Below are 19,376 nucleotides of genomic sequence, written 5' to 3' on the forward strand. Positions count from 1 at the left end.
TCATTCCATGTGAAGTCTCTTTGTGAGTACAAATATTTCATCTTATCCCCTTTATATATTTCTCCAATACACATACATACACATATACACACAGAGTTGTCTAAAATTCTTCAAACAAATGAATAAACATTTAAGTGCAAGGCCCTTCACTAAAGGTTTACTCCAATCATGACATGGAGATGACCTTAGCATCTTGAAGACTTCTATAGTAGAGTCTTTCAAGAGTCTTATCAAGCTACAAAGGATTAGAGAACATACTGAATTACAGAATATATGCCTGTTTTCTGATTATAAGCCTAGTTGAGTTCAGAAATGTCCATCACCAAAAAATTAGCTACCAGGCGATGGGGGGGGGGGGGCTAAGTCACTGAGGGGACAATGATTTTTGATCTGGAAGAAATCTATGAGACACTGAGTAGTGCAATGGAAAAGGCATTATGAATCAGAGGACCTGGGTTCAAATCCTGGCTCTTCTACTTACTACTTATGTGATCTTTAACAAATCACTTAACTTCTCTGGGCCTCAGTTTCCTCATCTGTAAAATGAAGAGGTTGGACTATTGTGATCTGTGTCAATGGAAGAATCATTCACACTGGTAAAATACCAGTTCTTTTAAGTATTGAACTATATATACATCCAAGTTCCATGCCTACTATTTATTTATAAAACTTAAAATAACAAAAATATTTCCATGTACTGAATTTATAAACAATGCAGCAGAAGTGTAGACTAGCACAGGGGTGCCACTTACAACATAACAAAAATCAAACCTGAGCCTTGGATTATATGGCCTGACCACCAGCCATTGATAGCATGTAGTGATCATCAAAGGAGAAATACACCTGATAACAACTTCCCACTGAGAACAAGACACACACAAGAAAATAAGTGTTCTTACTTTTGCCCTCTTTTCACCTAGGTAATTGGTCAAAATAACCCAATACACATTCTTTTTTTTTAAAGGCTATCTGAGGAATGTTAAATACAAAAGTTACTACAAAGCTATCAGTTTTTTCTGCTTATAATTCTGCCAAATATAATTAAACACTGACATATGACTTGGGTATTTTTATCCTGAAGATGCCACTGTATCCTAGAATGTTATGAACCTAGTATTGAGGATCCAAGTTACCACCCTGGAAATAATCTATAGGTGCTTGACCTATACAAAAGCTACTAGATGTGACTCTCCCCTTCCTATTGAGGAAGCTCACCCAAGGAGAGGAAATGACAGAAGGGAAGAGAAAGAAGAGGAAAAGATAAAATGGGTTTTGAATGGAAAAACATTAAAAGTACTACACAAACCTGAGGTGTTATTAGTATTTAATTTATTTTACTAGTAATCCTGCATAGTTAGAAAGAAATAGTATCTTATACATGCCTCAGGTCTTGGAATTTCTTACCACCATATCTGCTTGAAGCTATAGTTGACTATGGCATGCTAGAGGGACTTGTATTTCAAAAACAAAAAAAAATCTGCATATGACATCCAAAACTTCTCATTAGTAGTTCTAGCTTCAAGTAAGAAGACCTGGCTTTGAGCCACAACTGAAACATTTAATGAGCTGTATGACTATGAACAGGTCATTGAACTTCTCTGAGACTCAATTTACTTAGCTTTAAAATGGGTAATACTATCACAGCCTACCTCAGAAAGCTGTTGTGAGGGAGGGGCACAGACTCATCGGAGCTAACAACCACAGCACACAAAGCTGGTTGATTAGCAAGTTGGTCTGGGGTCATCTATGGACCAGGGAACAAGCCAGGCAAGTGAAGAACTTGCTCCTCCTTAAATCATACCAGCTAGGACCTCCTGAGGATAGAGCAGCCTGGAAACAGTGCCCCACTTTAAGGAGCTAAAAGTCAAGTAAAAGAAAGGTAAGATGAGCAGACAAAGGTGAGGACCATAGAAAATTTCTTTAGGGACAAGGAAGATCAAGGTGCACCCTCAGAGGAAGATGTCAACATCAGGGCCCCTATATCTAAAGCTTCCAAGAAAAATATGAATTGGTCTCAGGCCATAGAGGTGCTCAAAAAGGACTTTGAAGATAAGGTTAGAAAGGTAGAGAAAAAATGGAAAGAGAAATGAGGGTGATGCAGGAAAGCCATGAGAAGAAAGTCAACAGCTTGAAAAACCAAATTGGCCTAATGGAAAAGAAGGCTCTCTGACGAAAATAATTGCCTAAGAATTAGGATTGAACAAATGGAAGCTAGTGATTTTATGAGAAACCAAGACACAATAAAGAAAATCCAAATGAATAAAAAAAAAGAGGGCAATGTGAAATATCTTCTGGGGAAAACTGCTGACCTGGAAAACAGGTCCAGGAGAGATAATTTGAAAATTATTGGTCGACTTGAAAACCATGATCAAGGAAAGAACTTAGACATCGTCTTCCAAGAAACTGTCTGGGAAAATTGCCCTGATATTCTAGAAGCAGGAGGTAAAATAGAAATTGAAAGAATCCGCCAATTACCTCCTGAAAGAGATCCCAAAAGGAAAACTCCTAGAAGTATTATAGCCAAATTCCAGAGCTCTCAGGTCAAGGAGAAAATATTGCAAGCTGCCAAAAAGAAAGAATTCAAGTACTGTGGAGCCCCAGTCAGGATAGCACAAGACCTAACAGCTTCTACATTAAAGGACTAGAGGGCATGGAATATGATATTCCAGAGGGCAAAGGAATTGGGATTATAACCGAGAATCACATATCCAGCAAAACTGAGAATAATCTTTCAGAGGAAAAATGGGACTTCAATGAAAAGGAGGACTTTCAGGTATTTGTGATGATGAAAAGACCTGAACTGAATGGCAAATTTGACTTTTAAATATAAGACCCTAAAGAACCATAAAAAATTGGAGTTGAAGGGATATACCTGGAGTCATGCAGTGGGTGACTGTCTTGTGTCTGAGGCTGGGTTTTCCCTGGGATCCCCCTGGGTCCAGGGTGGATGCTTTGTCCACTGTATCACCTTGCTTCCCATGATGACAGCTTTAGGGTGAAATTGAGGGGTACAGGAAATGCACTGGGGAAGGGGGAAGGGCAGAGATAGTATGGGATGAAATCCCACATGAAAGAAACAGGAAATGGTTTATGGAGTGGGGGAAGAGAGGGGGGAGGAGCAGGGCAGTAAATGAATTTTACGCTCATCAGAGTTGTCTCAAGGAGGGATTAACACACACACACATACCCAGTTGGGTGGAGTAATCTATTTAATCTGGGCAGTAAATGAAAGGAACACTCATCAGAATTGGCGCAAAGACCTCAATCTCATCAGAATTGGCTCAAGGAGGGAATAACATATACACTCAATTGGGCAGAGTAATCTATCTAACCCTGCAGGAAAATAGGAGGGGAAGGGAATGAAGAGAGAGGGGCAAAAGAAGGAAGGGCAGAGTGGGGGAGGGGACAGACAGAAGCAAATCCCTTTTGAAGAGGGATTGGGTGAAAGAAGATAGATAATAAATATCATGAGGAAGGGACTAGGATGGAGGGAAACAATTAACAATAGTAATCATGAAAAAGAGAAAAAGGGGAAAATTGTACAAAAAATATTTATAGCAATTCTGTGGTGGCTAAGAATTGGGAATCAAGGGAATGTCCATCAAAATGGAGGAATGACTGAAGATTGTAGTGAATGATTGTAGTGGAATGGTATTGTGCTTTAGGAAATGACAAACAGGATGATACCAGAAAAACCTGGACTCATATGAATTGATATATAGTGAAGTGAGCAGAACTGGGAGGACATTGCGCATAGTGACAGCATTACTGTTTAATGAGCAATTGTCAATGACTTAACTACTGGAAGCATACTATCCACCTCCATAGAAAGAACTGATAAAAAGAGCACTTGTGGATTGAACATATATAACCTGGTTGCTGTCTTGTGGAGGGGGAGGAAAGGGAAGCCTTTTTCTTATTTCTCTTTGCACTTCCCAAGAGACTGAGTCTGAGGTTCTTGACATCTGCAAAGTGAATTCTCTTCTTTGATTATTAGTTTCACAGCATAAAGGGCTTGATGCAAAAAGGAAAGAAGATCAACACAATCCCTTGTCTGGTTTTTTTGTGGTTTTTTTTTAACTTTATTGTTCCATTCTCAGTATTCTCCTTGCTGTAGATTCCTAGGAAATCAAACCCCAGGTTCTACAGGGACTTTTTCCATTTAATCTTTTTTTTGGAGGCAATTGCGGTTAAGTGACTTGCTCAGGATCACACAGCTAGTAAGTGTCTGAGGCCAGATTTGAACTCACATCCTCCTGACTCCAGGGCCAGTACTCTATCCACTAGGCCACCTAGCTGCCCCAGGGACTTTTTCTCTAGCCTTTAAAATCTCCTCTAACCTCAACTTCCCTTTTTGCAGTATAAATTTAACTGACTACCCCCTGACTGGGAAAGACTGTCACCTTTTTACAAAGGGACTGGAGATGTCACCTGTAACAAGAAAACCACATACTATTACAGATTGTCATTCAAACAATACTGCCTACAAGGCAAACTGGAATAGTTTGGAAGAAGCTGAAAGTGATGGAGATGCCTGACTTGAAATAAGCCAAAAGCTCCCCTATCAGAGCCCAGGGTTCCAGGGACATAGTCCAGGTTCCAGAGTGACCAAATTTCTGTTTCTGTCTCTATCTCTGTCTGTCTCTCTGTCTCTTCTCATCTCTGTCTGTGTGTGTCTCTCTCTGTCTCTGTCTCTGTCTCTCCTCCCTTCCCATCAGAGAAATATATACAACCTTAATCTCTCTCCTGAGTTCTATTCCCATTATGCCTTCTGGTCATCTCCCACCTAGATGACCTATCAGCATCTCAAATTCAGTATGGTCAAAATAGAACTAATCTCCCCACCCCCACCCCACCCCCCCACCCCCCCACCCCCACCCAAAAAAAAAACCCACCCCTACTCCAAACTTTCTAATTTAATTCAGATACCACCATCCTTCAGTAACTCTGGCTTGTACCCTCAACTCCTCCCTCTTGCTTACCTTCTAGATTTAATAAGTTTCCAAGTCTGATCTATTCTTCCTTCCCAACATCCCTTGCATGGCCTCCATCCTAAATCAGCCCTCATCATCTCTTGTCTAGACTGCAGTAGCAGCCCCTTAATTGGCTTCCTAACTTTTAGCCTCTCCCGTCTCTAATCTATCCTCCACACAGCTGCCACAATAATCCCCCTAAAGCACAAGTCTGACCATGTCTGTCCCATGCTCAAGAACCCTATTACTTCTATAATAAAATACAAATCCCTTGGCTTGGCACTTAAAACTCCTCAGGATCTAAATCCAGTTTACCTTCACAGTTTTTTCTCATGTTATTTCCCTTCTCCCCTCTTATGTTTCAGCCAACATAGCTTACTCACTATTCCCCAAACTAGGTATTCTATCACCCACCTTTTTGCTTTTGTATATGTTGTCCCCCAAACTCTCCCTCCCTCTCTCTCTGCCTCTTGGAATCCCTGGTTTCCTTCTATGTTTAGATAATGCCTTTTCCTATGGAAACTCTGTCCTGATTGCCCTAGTTCCTAAAGTTCTCCCTCCCTCCTTCAATAGGAATGTATGCCTCCTCTAGAATATAAACTCATTGAGGGCAGGGACTGTTTTTAATTTTGTCTCTATCTTCAGCACCTACCAAGAGGCCTTACAAGCAGTGGGCATTTAAATGCTTTTGGACTGGATTGGATACTGAGCCCGTATTGGGTGGTAGGCAAGGTACCTTTTGTACTACTATCATCAGTTTCTGGAGTCAGGAATAATGCAAGAGAGATTTTCACAAGATGGCCTCAGGAAAGCACAAAGGGCCTGAGCAAAGCCCACCTACTACCTTCCAGGTGTCATCGCTGTTCCTGGCCACCATCTCCAACAATTCCTGTAGTAATAACCCACTGAGGGCATTTTAACTTGAGAATCACAGATCTTGGAGCTGGACAAGACATCCGCAAACATCTGAACCAGTTCCATGATAAACTGCTTTAGTTTAAGTATTATCCTCATTGTTATTGTTCTTGTTGTTGTTTCCCACATGCACAGATGAAGCAACAGAGCCCTTTCAACAGTTGGACAGCTCTCATGTAAGTGACCAGAAGATGACTAAATAGTGAGGGTGAAAGAATTCAAAATCATTCTATAGGAAGATTTGTTTGAAGAAATGACAACTGTTTCACTTAGAGAAAAGAAACTCTAATTGCTGTTCTCAAATATTTGAAGGGCTGCCATGAGGAAGAAAGAATAGACTTCATCTGCTCGGCCTTTCCTTATATTTTCAATGCTGCCCCACATCAGGGTCCTCTCCAATGAGTCCCGTCTTCTCATTATGTGGCCAAATTATTTAAGCTTCAACTTCAGTATTTGACCTTGCAGTGAGCAAACTGAATTAATTTCTTTAAGTATTGACTGATTGGATCTCCTTGCTGTCCAAGGGATGTTCAAAAGTCTTCTCCATCATAACAAATCAAAGTATCAATTCTTCAGTGCTCAGCTTTCCTTATGTAACCAGGTATATGTAACATATGTAATCTAACCAGGCATAATGCAAGTGGCTAGGTGGTACCAGGCCTGAAGTCAGAAAGAGTCCTCTTCCTTATTTCAAATCTGGTCTCAGACACTTAGTAGTTATGTGACCCTTGGAAAGTCACTTAACACTGTTTGCCTCCATTTCCTCATCTGTAAAATGAACTAGAAAAGGAAATGGCAAACTACTCCAGCAAGTCTGTAAAGAAAACTCCAAACAGGGTCACAAAAAGTCAAATATGACAGAAATGACTGAACAACAAAAAAATGGATGAAAGTTTCAATGAAAGGAAAATATTTCCTAATGATAACAGCTTTCTAAATGTAGAAGAGTCAGGGCAGCTAGGTGGCACAGTGGATAAAGCACTGGCCCTGGATTCAGGAGGACCTGAGTTCAAATCCAGCCTCAGACATTTGACACTTACTAGCTGTGTGACCCTGGGCAAGTCACTTAACCCTCACTGTCCCAGAAAAAAAAAAGTAGAAGAGTCAACATTGAGAGGTACAGGATTTCCTAATACTAGAGGACTTCAAGCAGAGCTTGGATGATCACTTGGGGCTATTATAAAAGATTTCTATTCAAGTCTAGATTGGATTAAATCAGAGATTGCCAACCTTTGAGAGCCGCTGTACACTTTGGCTTTCAGTAAACATTCCTATACCCCTTGTTCAATATGAAAGGAAACAAATGCTAAAGTTTAACATACCTATGCACATAAGAAATAAATCAAGAGATTAATTCCAACAGGATGAAATAGTCATTTGCCAAATATTTCCCAAAGCCCTTTGACAAGCTCCTCATATTCCCTGGGAGTATGCTCTACTCCAAATTGGGAACCACTAAATATACCAAATGATTTCTGAGGTTCCTTCCAACTCTGAAATTCCATGAGACAGCATGAAGTCATAGAAAGTAAGCTGGATCTGGGGCCTTACTTGTTAGCTCACTGATCACAGGTGAATCTCAAGCTCTCAGGGTCTCAATTTCCTCATCTGTAAAATGGAGATAAGACTTTCGATCTCCACCCCTTAGGGTAATCCTAAGGAAAGTGCTTTGTGAACTTTAAAGCTGTAGTTTATTATCACTAGTAAGTAGTATTTGTAAAGTATGAGTGTGAAGAACTACAGCCCAAGCTCCTACTTCTTATGGTGCCCTTTCCCCTCCACCAGAGGTTTTAAACACAAAGCCTGCAGGCTGCTTGAGGCCAACAGCCCTCCAATACAGCCAGAACTATATTAAAATGTAACTGAGAAATATTCAACAAGATAAATAAAAACACAATAAAACATGGGCAATGTTCATGTATAGTTTTCTAAGTCAACGTGCACTGGCAGGTATCTTTCTTTATGCATGGTTTAGTGGCCTCAGTTTTTATTTAAGTATGACAGCACTACCATGATTAACATAAAATATACATTATTTAAGTTGTTATCCAAGTTTATAAAAAGTACTGAGAAAATATAAAAATTATAAATCTTTTCTACTAACAGGATATCAAATGTCAAGTTAAAGAGATTGTAGTGAAATACTGACTGCACTAAAACAACTAGAAGGTTCTAGGGAACTTGCATTTTTTTCATATTTTCCCCATCCACACCATCAATCTATAATGTAAGACTTATGCCAAAGCTAATTGATGCCAAAGCTGCTCCAAATCCAGCATAAACTCGGAAGCTTCCCTAAATTGGTAACATTCAACTAATTTTGTAGCTACTTAACATATCTACTTTCTGCGCTGAGCATTTAGATAAAAACCAACCACTGAAACTAGAAAAGAGAGAAAATTTGTCATGTGTCAGTTTCATAATAGGTTTTGTTTTCCATGAATTTCAAATGTAAATTGCTTTTGGGGTGTGAGGGGTGTGTGTGTGTTTGTCTGTGTGTGTGTGTGTAAGTGTGTAAAGAGGAGGGGAGGGACTTCAGGGACCTAGCCTAAACTGTAGCTGGAAGATAATTCCCATTACAACATAACCGGTGAACAGTCATCCAGTCTTCAGCTGAAGGCTGGTCTAAGAAACCACATGGGTTTTGTACACATTTAAAGTTTTTATTAAAACATATCACACAATGACAATTTCATGGGCAGCTCTCAGATTTAGAAGAATTTTGCTAGATGATGAAGCAATGCTTGAAGTGAGAAAAAAGGATAGTGGGATGGTTTGGGGCAATCTGGGAGAAGTGGGACAGCATCCTGCCTCACTCCAAGCACTGTGAGACAACCTCTTATGACTAATTCTGTCCCTCTGAGGTTGACAATCCCTTTAGGAAAATCCCTGCCAGATAAGGGAAAACTTTGGAAATGGAATAGGGAGGGGAGGTTGGAGGGAGGAGCAGAAAGGGGTGTGAAACTAAAATCCATGTTCTGTTTCCTTGGCAAAGAGCAAGATGTTATTAGTAATAACTTCTCACATTTCAACAATGCTTTAGGGTTGACAAAGTATTCACAATAACCCTTAGAGGTAGGTGGTACAAGTTATCTTTATTTTACAAATGAGGAAACTGAGGTCTACAGAATTCAAACTCTGGTTCTCCTGACTCCAAACCCAGTCCTCCTATGATAGCAACCTGATTCCTATGTGCCTTCAAGGGTTTCTAAGACTTGGTCTCCATGAACATAAAGAAACACCCAGCTCCTTCCCTTTATGGATGTTCCTTATCTTTGTCCATCTTCCATATGACTTGCTCTTTTACAGCTCACCAACTAATGGAGCAAGGAGATATTAATGAAATCTTGTTGTTGGGTTTAAATAACTGGCCTTAAGAGTCAGGCAGACCTGGGTTCAGGTTCCTATTATACATCCTGTCTATGTGACCGAGGGCAACTTGTTTAACCTCTAAGTGCCCTTAGGCAACTTGCTAAGACTATAAGTTATAAAGCAGATGCCAACATGAATTGGTAAAGGGAGTTCCCTTATATTGGTCAGAAGCCCCCCAAAAATAATTTTGCCAATGTGGGCCAGGTTGGTAAATATGACCTGTCTTATAAGATCTTCTTCCTTGTTTTAATTATGCCTAGCTTAAACACCAACCAGGAAGACAGATGAAAATACTGAAACCTATCTTGGGAGCTACCTACAGACAGGAAGATAGACTTCTTTTTTTCAGTCCTTTTTCATCTGACTCTTGCTTTCCCAAACAGTAAAACAGATGAACAGGATTGGAACAAACCCCACAGTTGCTATCTGCTCTAGCATGTCCAGTGTCTCCTTACAGGCAATTACACAGTTTGGACGTGTTTTGATTCAACACCTTTACATGGTACCTCTTTGCTTTATTACCTGCATTGCCTTAAGGACTGACAGTTCAACCATTCTGTACTGAAGGATTGCATCAGTTGTCAGGCTCTTGGCTTTTTGCAGAAAGTGAGGACCTACAGAACTGAGATTTTAGAGTATTCCTAAAACTTCCTTGAAAGAGAAGCCCAACTCACTCCATCCAAAAACTTCTTACCATAGTTGAAAATGGGTAGAATAAAATGGACTGTGTAAGAAAGAAAATCCATCCTACTGAGTCAGGTATCCAAGGCCCTGAAAGATCTGGCCTCTAACACCTTTTCAGCTCTATTCATTGACATGTATGCATGTTGTATTCCCCACCCCCCACTGTAGAACACCTGCTCCTTAAAGGTAGTTGTGTGTGTGTGTGTGTGTGTGTGTGTGTGTGTGTGTGTGTGTGTGAGCATTTTGCATTTCACTTAGTGGAATGGAGTGACTTTTACACTACTGCCTTGAACTGAAATTGGTTTTAAGTGAAGCAGAGTTGCAAAGTTGTCAGTTTCACTCTCTCCTCCAGGGCCATCAAATTCGAGTGGCAAGACATAAGTTAAGATGACTGGCAACGGCCAGGGATGCATTAGGTGACTTTGGCCTTTCTAAATGAAGGTCTTTCCCAGGCCTCTGTCAGAGGCAATGCCCTTTCAATGAGTAAGGGCTAGGTAAGGACTGAGACAAATCTAGGCCTAGTTAGTCATCTGGAGGAACTGAATCTAGGTCAGTCAGAAACCTAGAACTTGTTGGAGTGCCTGGCTTAATTTACCACAACAGATTCTCCAGCTGTAAAATGAGGAAGTTGGGCTAAATCAAGGGAACTTGGCCGTTCGTCTATGTCGCGGAATCTATTGTACCAGACTGTAGCCTATGAACTCCTTTTCAGAATATTTTAAAATGCAAAGAATGAAATAGATAGGGTTATAAAGAAAACCAATTATACTGAAATACAGTTCTCAAAATATTCAGAAAACAAGTTCATAGACCTCAAGTTGAGAACCCCATGGCTCAGATGATTTCTAGGTATCATCCAGGGGTGATATGCTGTGATTCTGTTCTAGTGATTAAAGGTGTGTGCAAGCAGCATTCTATCATGCAGCAAGTTTCTCTAGGTGTGCTACAAAATTTTGGATGTTACATCATTGGAGGTAAAATATATATATATATATATATATAATTTTTACTTACCCAGTATACATGATATGCAAAGTGTTCTCCAAATAAACAAAATTCATATATCATAAATACTAACCTCAAAACCTATCAGACCTTGAACTTGTAAAAAACTAAAAGAAAAAAAAAACTGCCAGGTCTCACAGAAGGGAAATAGCACAGGTATGTGTGTCCCAACTCTCTCCTGGTGCTACTTACCCATTCAGTGTGCTGTGATTCTTTGCAGAAAAGAGAAGTATTCCATGAGCAGAAAACAAAAACAGAAAACTTGAGAAGTACTATGTTTCAGAAACCAGAAAACAATTAAGCAGGGGCTACCAACAGCTGCCTAAAGTAGCTACTGCTCTGGTTCTCATCCACTTAATTATACCCCTTTTGTTGACCAGTGCCAAAGGCCAACAATTCTTTTGTTTTGTGGACTACACCTGCCCCTCTTCCCTCTTGTCCTGCTCACCAGACCACAAAGAGCAATCTTCCTTATCATTTAGCTTTCATCAACACTGTCGAACAAGACCAAGGCCTGAGTTTAGGGTCAAACACTAACCTCATCCACATTCTCGAATGCATTGATGACATCATATGGCAAACAGGACAGCAGGTCAATCACAAACCAGGTCTTCAGGTAATTCATTCGGATGAGTTTGGGGTCAGAGATCACCTCCCCAGCTGGTCCAACAAAGGTAGTATGAAAATTAAGTACAATGTCCACCAGGAAGATGACATCCACAATACTGTCCACAACCAGCCAGGCCACATTGTTCTGCCTTGTTTTAAAGGAGACATTGTAAGGGACCAAAATGGCAGTGTAGAAAGTTAAGATTAAGATGATCCAATCCCAGGTGGTCTTGAAAACACAATAATGTAAGATGATGTGAGGGGGAGTCTTTGGTGCCTCTTGCTTGTACTGGGGAAGAATGTCTGAACCCAGCTGTAAGACCTGTGTGGAGAGACACAAACAAAAGAATACTAAGTTAAGACTTTTGTTGCAGACATTTGGGCCATTGGCTTCTTCCTGAGACATTCATTTATTCCATCCTGGATGTACCATTATGGTATAGGAATGGGCACAGATGTATGAAGGAATGTGGACGTGGTTGACTCCATATGCTATAATATTCCCCTTACATACAAGTAACTCATAAAACTAGTTAGGAGCAAAAGAGAGAATTTGGTGGCAAAGAAGATGAAAACAATGAAGATGAGAAAAGAAGCAATACCAGAGATATAATTCAGTTCAGCAAAGAATGAAGTTCCTATGTTCAATACGGTCTTTTAGGAGCTGGTCAATTGCAAATCATAAAGGTGCAAGCATAGGATTCATCACATTCAAATACTATGGTTTAATATAACATATATAAAATTTTCTCTCTGACATTCTAGCTACCACAATTTCATTAACCAGCATTTCCATAGACATCTGTAGCACAATAATTGAAGTCTAGAATGAAGACTTCAGAGGCTTTGAGCAATATTTAGTGATCAAAGACTAAATTATACTCAGACAGTTTAGTATCAAGTGTATTTTTTGTGTTATAATTCTTTGAAAATTGTTATATGGATGTAATAAATAGGGATTATTAAGCTAACTAGAATATTTTATTAACCAAAATACTGTATGCCTAATTGAATTAGCTAATAGATACCTTAATGACTCTCACTTTGTAAGCACTTTAAGATTTACAAAATGATTTTACCTGTTAGGTAAAGTATTGTTGCCCCCAGTTTACAAATGAAGAAACTAAGGCTTAGAAAGATTAAATGGCTTGCCCAGAATTGACAAGCATTCAACAGGCATTTATCAGGACTCACAATGTGCCAAGAATGATAGTAAATACCAGGCATACAAAGAAAGGCAAAAACACAATCCCTGTCCTTAGGGAGCTCACATTCAGAAGGAAGAGACAACATACAAATAACTATGTACATATAAGACATATACAGAGTAAATGGAAAGCAATCTTGGGTAAAAATTGGGTGAAGGTAGCAAAACAAATTGGAAAAGGACTCCTTCCTGCAAAAACAAACAAAAAACCCATGATTTGACTTCAACCTTAAGGGAAGCTAGGGAAGCAGAGGCAGGGGTTATTGAAAGAGTATAATAGCCATGAGAGACAGTTACTAAAAAGGCATAAAATTGGGAGATAGTTTATAAAGAAGAAGAAATAAGTCATTTTATCTGGATCATAGGATGCATGGATGGAAGTAACAGGTAGGAACACTGTAAAGAAAGGGGTAGGTACACTAACTGGGAAACTAATTCACTTTTGGTGGAACTGTGAACTGATCCAACCATTTTGGAGCGCAATCTGGAATTATTCCCAAAGAGTTATTAAACTGCCTATACCCTTTGACCCAGCAAGGTACTGTTTCCAAAGATGATTAGGAAAAAAGGAAAAGAACATATATGTTCTAAAATATTTATAATAGCTCTTTTTGTGGTGGCAAAGAAGTGGAAATTTCAAGGACAAGAGGCTGGACAAATTGTGGTATATGATTGTGATGGAATACTACTATGCTATAAGAAATTATTTTGATGATCTTAAAAAAACATGGATAGACTTGCTTGAAATAAAGAAAATGTTATATACGGTAACAACAATATTGTTTTAAGAACAATTGAGTGACTAAGTCATTTTAACTACTATAAATAGCCAAATTACAAAGGACATATGAAGGAAGACACTATCTGTATCCAGAGAAAGAATTCATAAATAGAAGTATGTATAGAATAGTTTTACATACATATATTCAATTGCATACATACATATTTGTGTCTAATGGTAGCCATCTCTAGGGCAGGGGTGAGAGGGAAGAAAAAAAGGGGAGAAAAGAAAGTTACATGATAACTTCATTTTATTATATGTTTTTACTATATATTTAAAAGAAACATCTCATTGTACATAATAGATTTGCAGGTTCATGTACAATCATATTTTTTCTATTCTACTATTATAGAACTGTTTGTTTTATTTCTTAAGTTCAGAATAAAATAAATTAAGTAGAAGGAAAGAAAGAAAAAAGGAAGGAAGGAAGGGTCCTAAAGAACTTTAAATGCCAGACAGAACATTTTATAATGATGCTAGGGATGATAGGAAGCCACTCAAGTTTATTGTTTGGCATCAAGAGGAATGATGTGATCAGTCTTGTGTTTTAGCAAAATCACTTTGGCAGTCAAGTGAAAGTTGGATTTGGGTGGGGAGAGACTTGAGGCTGGGAGGCCAATTAGAAGATTCTCACAATAATCCAGTGGAGAGGTGATAAGGGCCTATACAAGGAAGATGAGTTTGTGAGTAGAAAAGATGCAGATAGATAGATAGATAGATAGATAGATAGATAGATAGATAGATAGATAGATAGATAGATAGATAGATAGATAGATAGATAATAGATGGTAGAAAGATATAGATATAGATATATGACATATACATATATATGTCCTTTCTACTTATATATGTGTGTGTGTGTGTGTGTGTGTGTATACAAGAGATGTTGTGAAGTGTATTACTAAAAAGGGAGAGAAAATAGTATTATGCTTTTATGGTAGAGTCAAAGAAAGGGTTGGCTGAGTGGGGGACAATATTTTGCTTTGGTTTGGGGTTTTTTTCATAGGAAAGACCTGCACATGTTTGTAAGCAGCAAGAGACAGGTTGGAGGGAGAAATTAAATATCTGAGAGTGATGGAGCTAGTCCCTTAAGGAAAAAAGAAAAAATGGGTTGAAGAACACTGTAAAGGATGGAACCCTTCCTTGTTTTCTTAGACTGGAACAAAAGAGATCTAAAGTGTAAAAGACAGAAAATGAGAAAGTTCACCATGGAGAAAATTGTCAGTGAAGTAGCAAGCCAAGTCATCTACTTAGGGAGGTGGGATGGGCTTTGAAAGTAGCAATTAAGTTGGAAGCAAGATCTCGGAGGGTTTAGAGGTCAATGAGAGGAGATGAAGTGGAGTTACCAATTTTCAATAAGTTTAGCTGAGAAGAGAAGAATGCTAATTAGTGAGGATAGATGGATCAAGTAAAGAGTTTGGCTGGTTTTTGTGTTTGGTTATGTGTGGTTTTTTTAAGATGAGGAGAAGGCTTAAGGAGAAAGTTTGGTATGGGAAGTACAAGAAGGATCCTAACATATATTAAAAAGATCATCCAGTAACAGTGAAGGCAAAGTCAAAATTAATACAGATGTATAGACACCCCATCAGCATGATTTCCCAACTTCTTCCAGGAACTAGTAGCTCAAGAAATTTCTTGGTGAGAATTAAGTGATTTAATGTTAGTCTTATCTCCCCAAGCAAAAATATCAGGAAACAGTCTTTATCTATTGCAAAATAAATCTAGAATACTCCCGTGTAAAGAAGAGGTCTCCTTTCATAATCTCTATGAACTGTATGCCCCATGGGCTGTATTTACATGTTAGCACCCACCCCTATCTGCCTAGACTGCAAGTCCTGGGAAGCTTTTGGCGCGCGCTCTCTCTCTCTCTCTGAGTTTCTTTTTCTACTAGAGCAAACATGGTATAGGGAGGAGCCTAGAAAAATTAATCCAAGCCAGAAGAGCCTTAAGCCTAGGATTTACCAAAATTTTTACTAGTCAGAGGTGAAAAGGGTAAACAGATGAACTTGAAATCCATGCCAAGCAAGAAACTGCTCCTTCAGGGGTTCTTCCTGCCTTTGCAGGTCAAACTGCTTTGCCTCTGATAATTATTTCTAAATTTCTGAGTGAAAATTCTTTCTCCCTCACGTCACAAAGACTCTCCCAATCTCTGTACTGGAGACCCCAAGCCAAATGGATAATGGATTAAGTAGGACTTCTCTACTGCTCCACATCCCTACCACTCATGACCCAACAACAGAGAAAGCAGAATGATCTCCTTTAAACCTGTCTAATAATTCTCTAAAAGGTCAAAGAGAAGGCCAAGTCACCAGATCCTTCATCATGGGGATGTATGCCTCTGCAATTTCTTTCCCCCCTCTATAAGAAGATAAAAAATAAGTTTTATGCTCAGGCCCAAAGGCTTGCATCTCAATATATAATTTGTATTTGATTTTCTCTGCAAATGTTGTTCCCACCTCCATCCAACAGAATGTAAGTTTCACTGGGGCCTTTATGACTTTGTGTCTCCTGGACCCAACTCCTTTTTCTGGCAGGATTAATAATTGATTGTTTAATTGAATTGAACCTATCCATAGTGTCTTCTCCATTGGAAAATCAGACTCAGAGTCAGCAATAGGGCTTCTGAAGGGTCATTCAGCTTCTCTCTCCTCATTTTTATTAATGAGGAAACTGAGTCCCAGATAAAAGTGCCTTACCTAAAGCCATATAGCTCATGGCATAGCCAAGAGAAGGACCAATAACTACTGGCTTCCAATCTAGTGCTTTTTCATTATACCATGCCACTTATTTGTTGTTGTTATTTGTCCTTCACTCTCAAAGAAGACATGGGGAGGTGACATCATGACTTGCAATGAATTGGATTTAAGTGAGGAAGAGCTGTACAAAGTCACCAGCTTCACTCTCCTCCTGAGCCATCTGGGTCCAGTTAAAAGTCATACAGCAGGACAACTGGAGATGGTTCCACCACTTATTTAGTTCATAAATGAGAGGCAGCATGGAAATAGAAGGAACAATCCTAGTTACCCTTAATATTGCTCTAAGGATTAAATAAAATGTGAAAAGTGCTTGATAACTATAATGTGCTGTAAGAATACTACTGAAATGTGCAGACAGATGATGAAGAAATGCTGTTGCTTGATGAGAAGTGAGTTTTAGATTTTTAAAAAATCTACCTATTATAGTCTCGATGTAAAACAACTGAAAATACCAACAGTAATTTTCTGAAGGCCTAAAACCAGGGAGCTGAACCCACATATCCTAGCAGAGTCTGCCTTACTTTAATGTGTATCTGGCTTTAGTGGTTTTATTTCAAAGCATCCCCCCCCCAAAAAAAAATAGTAACGAAACTTCATTTATGTAATAATCCTTGGGCCCTGAGTTATCAGAAAGAAAGGTGTACTCTGACTTTAAGAGATAAGCAGATAGAAGCTGTGAACCAGTCCACTCATTCAGCAAAGCACCTTGGAATTATGCTTTTTTAAAAAATGATTAAAGGGCAGCTAGATGGCACAGTGGATAAAGCACCGGCCCTGGATTCAGGAGTACCTGAGTTCAAATCCCGCCTCAGACACTTAACACTTACTAGCTGTGTGACCCTGGGCAAGTCACTTAACCTCAATTGACTCAAAAAAAAAAAGATTAAAATGTCCATAACCTTTGACCCAGAGATGCCACCACTAGTCATATATTCCATGAAAGTCAAAGACAAAAAGACCCATGTTACTGTGAAATATTTATGGTGGCACTTTTTATATTGGTAATGAACTGGTATCCAAGAAGATTCTCATGTATTCGGAGCATAAGAAAACAAGTTTTGGTACCTGGATGGAATAGGATATCACTATACTTTAAGAAACAATGAATCTGAAGCATCAGAGAAGTATAGGAATATATGAAATAACAGAGTGAAGTAAGCAAAGCCACAAAAGCAATATACACACTGACTGCAACAATATGAATGGAAAGAACAAAACAATATCAAAACTGGTCATTGTGTCATAATAAAAGTCAAGGTCGGTCCCTGAAGAAAAGATGAGAAAGTGTACCTCCCTCATATCTTCACACAGGTGTGGGAAATTGCATAAACTGTCAGACTCAGATGTGTATAGGTTAGGGTTTTGTGTGTTTTTTTCTGAAATGCTTTTCCCCTCCTCTTTTTAGTTTGTTGTTATAAGAGATGACTTTGCTATTAGAGGATAATACTCTCTCCCTCTTTCTCTCTATGTCACTGTTTCTCTATGTCTGGGTGTCTTTCTGTCTCTCAATATAATGTAGATATGTAGATGATCTTAAAACAAAAATATCAATAAATGTTTAAATGAGCAAATAAAATAACTATGTGGTTCACAAGTAGTCATTTATTAAGCATTATTAAACACCTACTATGGGCCAGGCACTGTGCTAAGTGTTGTGTATACAAAGGAAAGTAAAAGACAGTATCTGCTTTCAAAGAGCTAACAGTGTAATGCATCCCAGGCCACTTCCAGTCATCTTGACCTTTGTCCTGCCACTGGACTTTGATGACTTCGGAGAGAGTGAGGCTGACAAACTTTGTGGTGCTCTGCCTCACTGAAATCCAATTCCCAAGTAAGTCATGATGTCATTGGTCCTCTTTAAGAATGAAGGATGACAGGGGGGCGGCTAGGTGGTACAGTGGATAAAGCACTGGCCCTGGATTCAGGAGTTCCTGAGTTCAAATCCAGCCTCAGACACTTGACACTTACTGGTTGTGTGACCCTGGGCAAGTCACTTAACCCCAATTGCCTCAAAATAAAAAGAGAATGAAGGATGAACACAAGTCTAATGTGGAAAACAACATACAACCAACTATGTACAGACAACCTTTCTACAGGATGATTGGAAATAATCAACAGAGGAAAGGCACCTAGAATAAAGAGGGATCAGAAAAGTCTTCCTTTAGAAGGTAGGACTTTAGCTGAGACTTGAAGGAAGCCAGGGAAATCAGGAGGTGAAGATGAGGAGAGAAAATCAGCCACTGGGGACAGCCAGCGAAAACCTTAGGAGCTAGGAGATGGAGTGTCTTGTTTGAGGAACCATGGGGTCAGTGTCACTGGATTAAAGAGGCTGGGAGAGGGGTATAAATTATAAAAAGACTGGAAAGTAGAAGCGGCAGGATAGGAAGGGCTTTCAGTATCAAACAGAAGATTTTATATTTGATTCTGGAAGGTTATAGGGAGTTACTGGAGTTTATTGAGTCATAGGACCTAGGTTCAAATCCTAACTCTTTCTTCAACTTTCAGTTCAGTTTCCTCATCTGTTAAATGAAGATCCCTGACAGTTTTAAAGGAGAGCACTGAAAACTCTGTGGGGGGGGGGGGGGGAGAGGCGGAGCGGGAAGACTTGTAAAGGCAGGTGGCAGGCCTTCAAAGAAAAGTATGATTATATTATCATCCCATGTATCCTGCTGATCAAAAATAGCTTCGTGTAGGGAGAAGTGGGGATTTGAAAGCTTTGGATTGTTAGAGTTTTTTTGTTTGTTTGTTTCAGTTTGTTTTGATTTTCAACCAAATGAGGTCTCAGTAGCAAGGCCTTCAAAAAAAACCTAAGGGGGTCGGCAAACAAAGAGCAGTTCCCGACCAACCTGGCTGAGTAGAGACCAGAACCACCCAAACCTCCTTGGTTCCTAAGACCAAACCCTCAAGAGAAAACATTTTGAAGGGGAAAAAATAGCAGTTCTGGGGACAACAATTTGATAAATTGCATTTGGATTTACTTGGTCAATCTGTCGCCCAGATCCATAACCCTGAGTGCGTTTATCTCTGCCTAAGGGAAGTCTGAGTCAAAAGTATCTTCACACCTCTCCTAAATA

At 39.3% G+C, this 19,376-nt stretch overlaps 1 protein-coding gene across 3 annotated transcripts in view; it reads right to left on the minus strand.

Annotated features, from left to right (window-relative positions):
- KCNH1 (potassium voltage-gated channel subfamily H member 1) overlaps positions 1-19,376 on the minus strand; it is a 548,878-nt gene that overhangs the window by 464,589 nt on the left and 64,913 nt on the right. For all 3 annotated transcript variants that reach the window (XM_044004835.1, XM_044004833.1, XM_044004834.1), the window contains exon 6: positions 11,488-11,880. In XM_044004835.1, the coding sequence (XP_043860770.1) occupies positions 11,488-11,880 (393 nt within the window). The remainder of the gene's footprint in view (positions 1-11,487; positions 11,881-19,376) is intronic.

This window comes from Dromiciops gliroides, chromosome 4, assembly GCF_019393635.1.
Source record: "Dromiciops gliroides isolate mDroGli1 chromosome 4, mDroGli1.pri, whole genome shotgun sequence".
Lineage (NCBI taxonomy): Eukaryota > Metazoa > Chordata > Mammalia > Microbiotheria > Microbiotheriidae > Dromiciops > Dromiciops gliroides.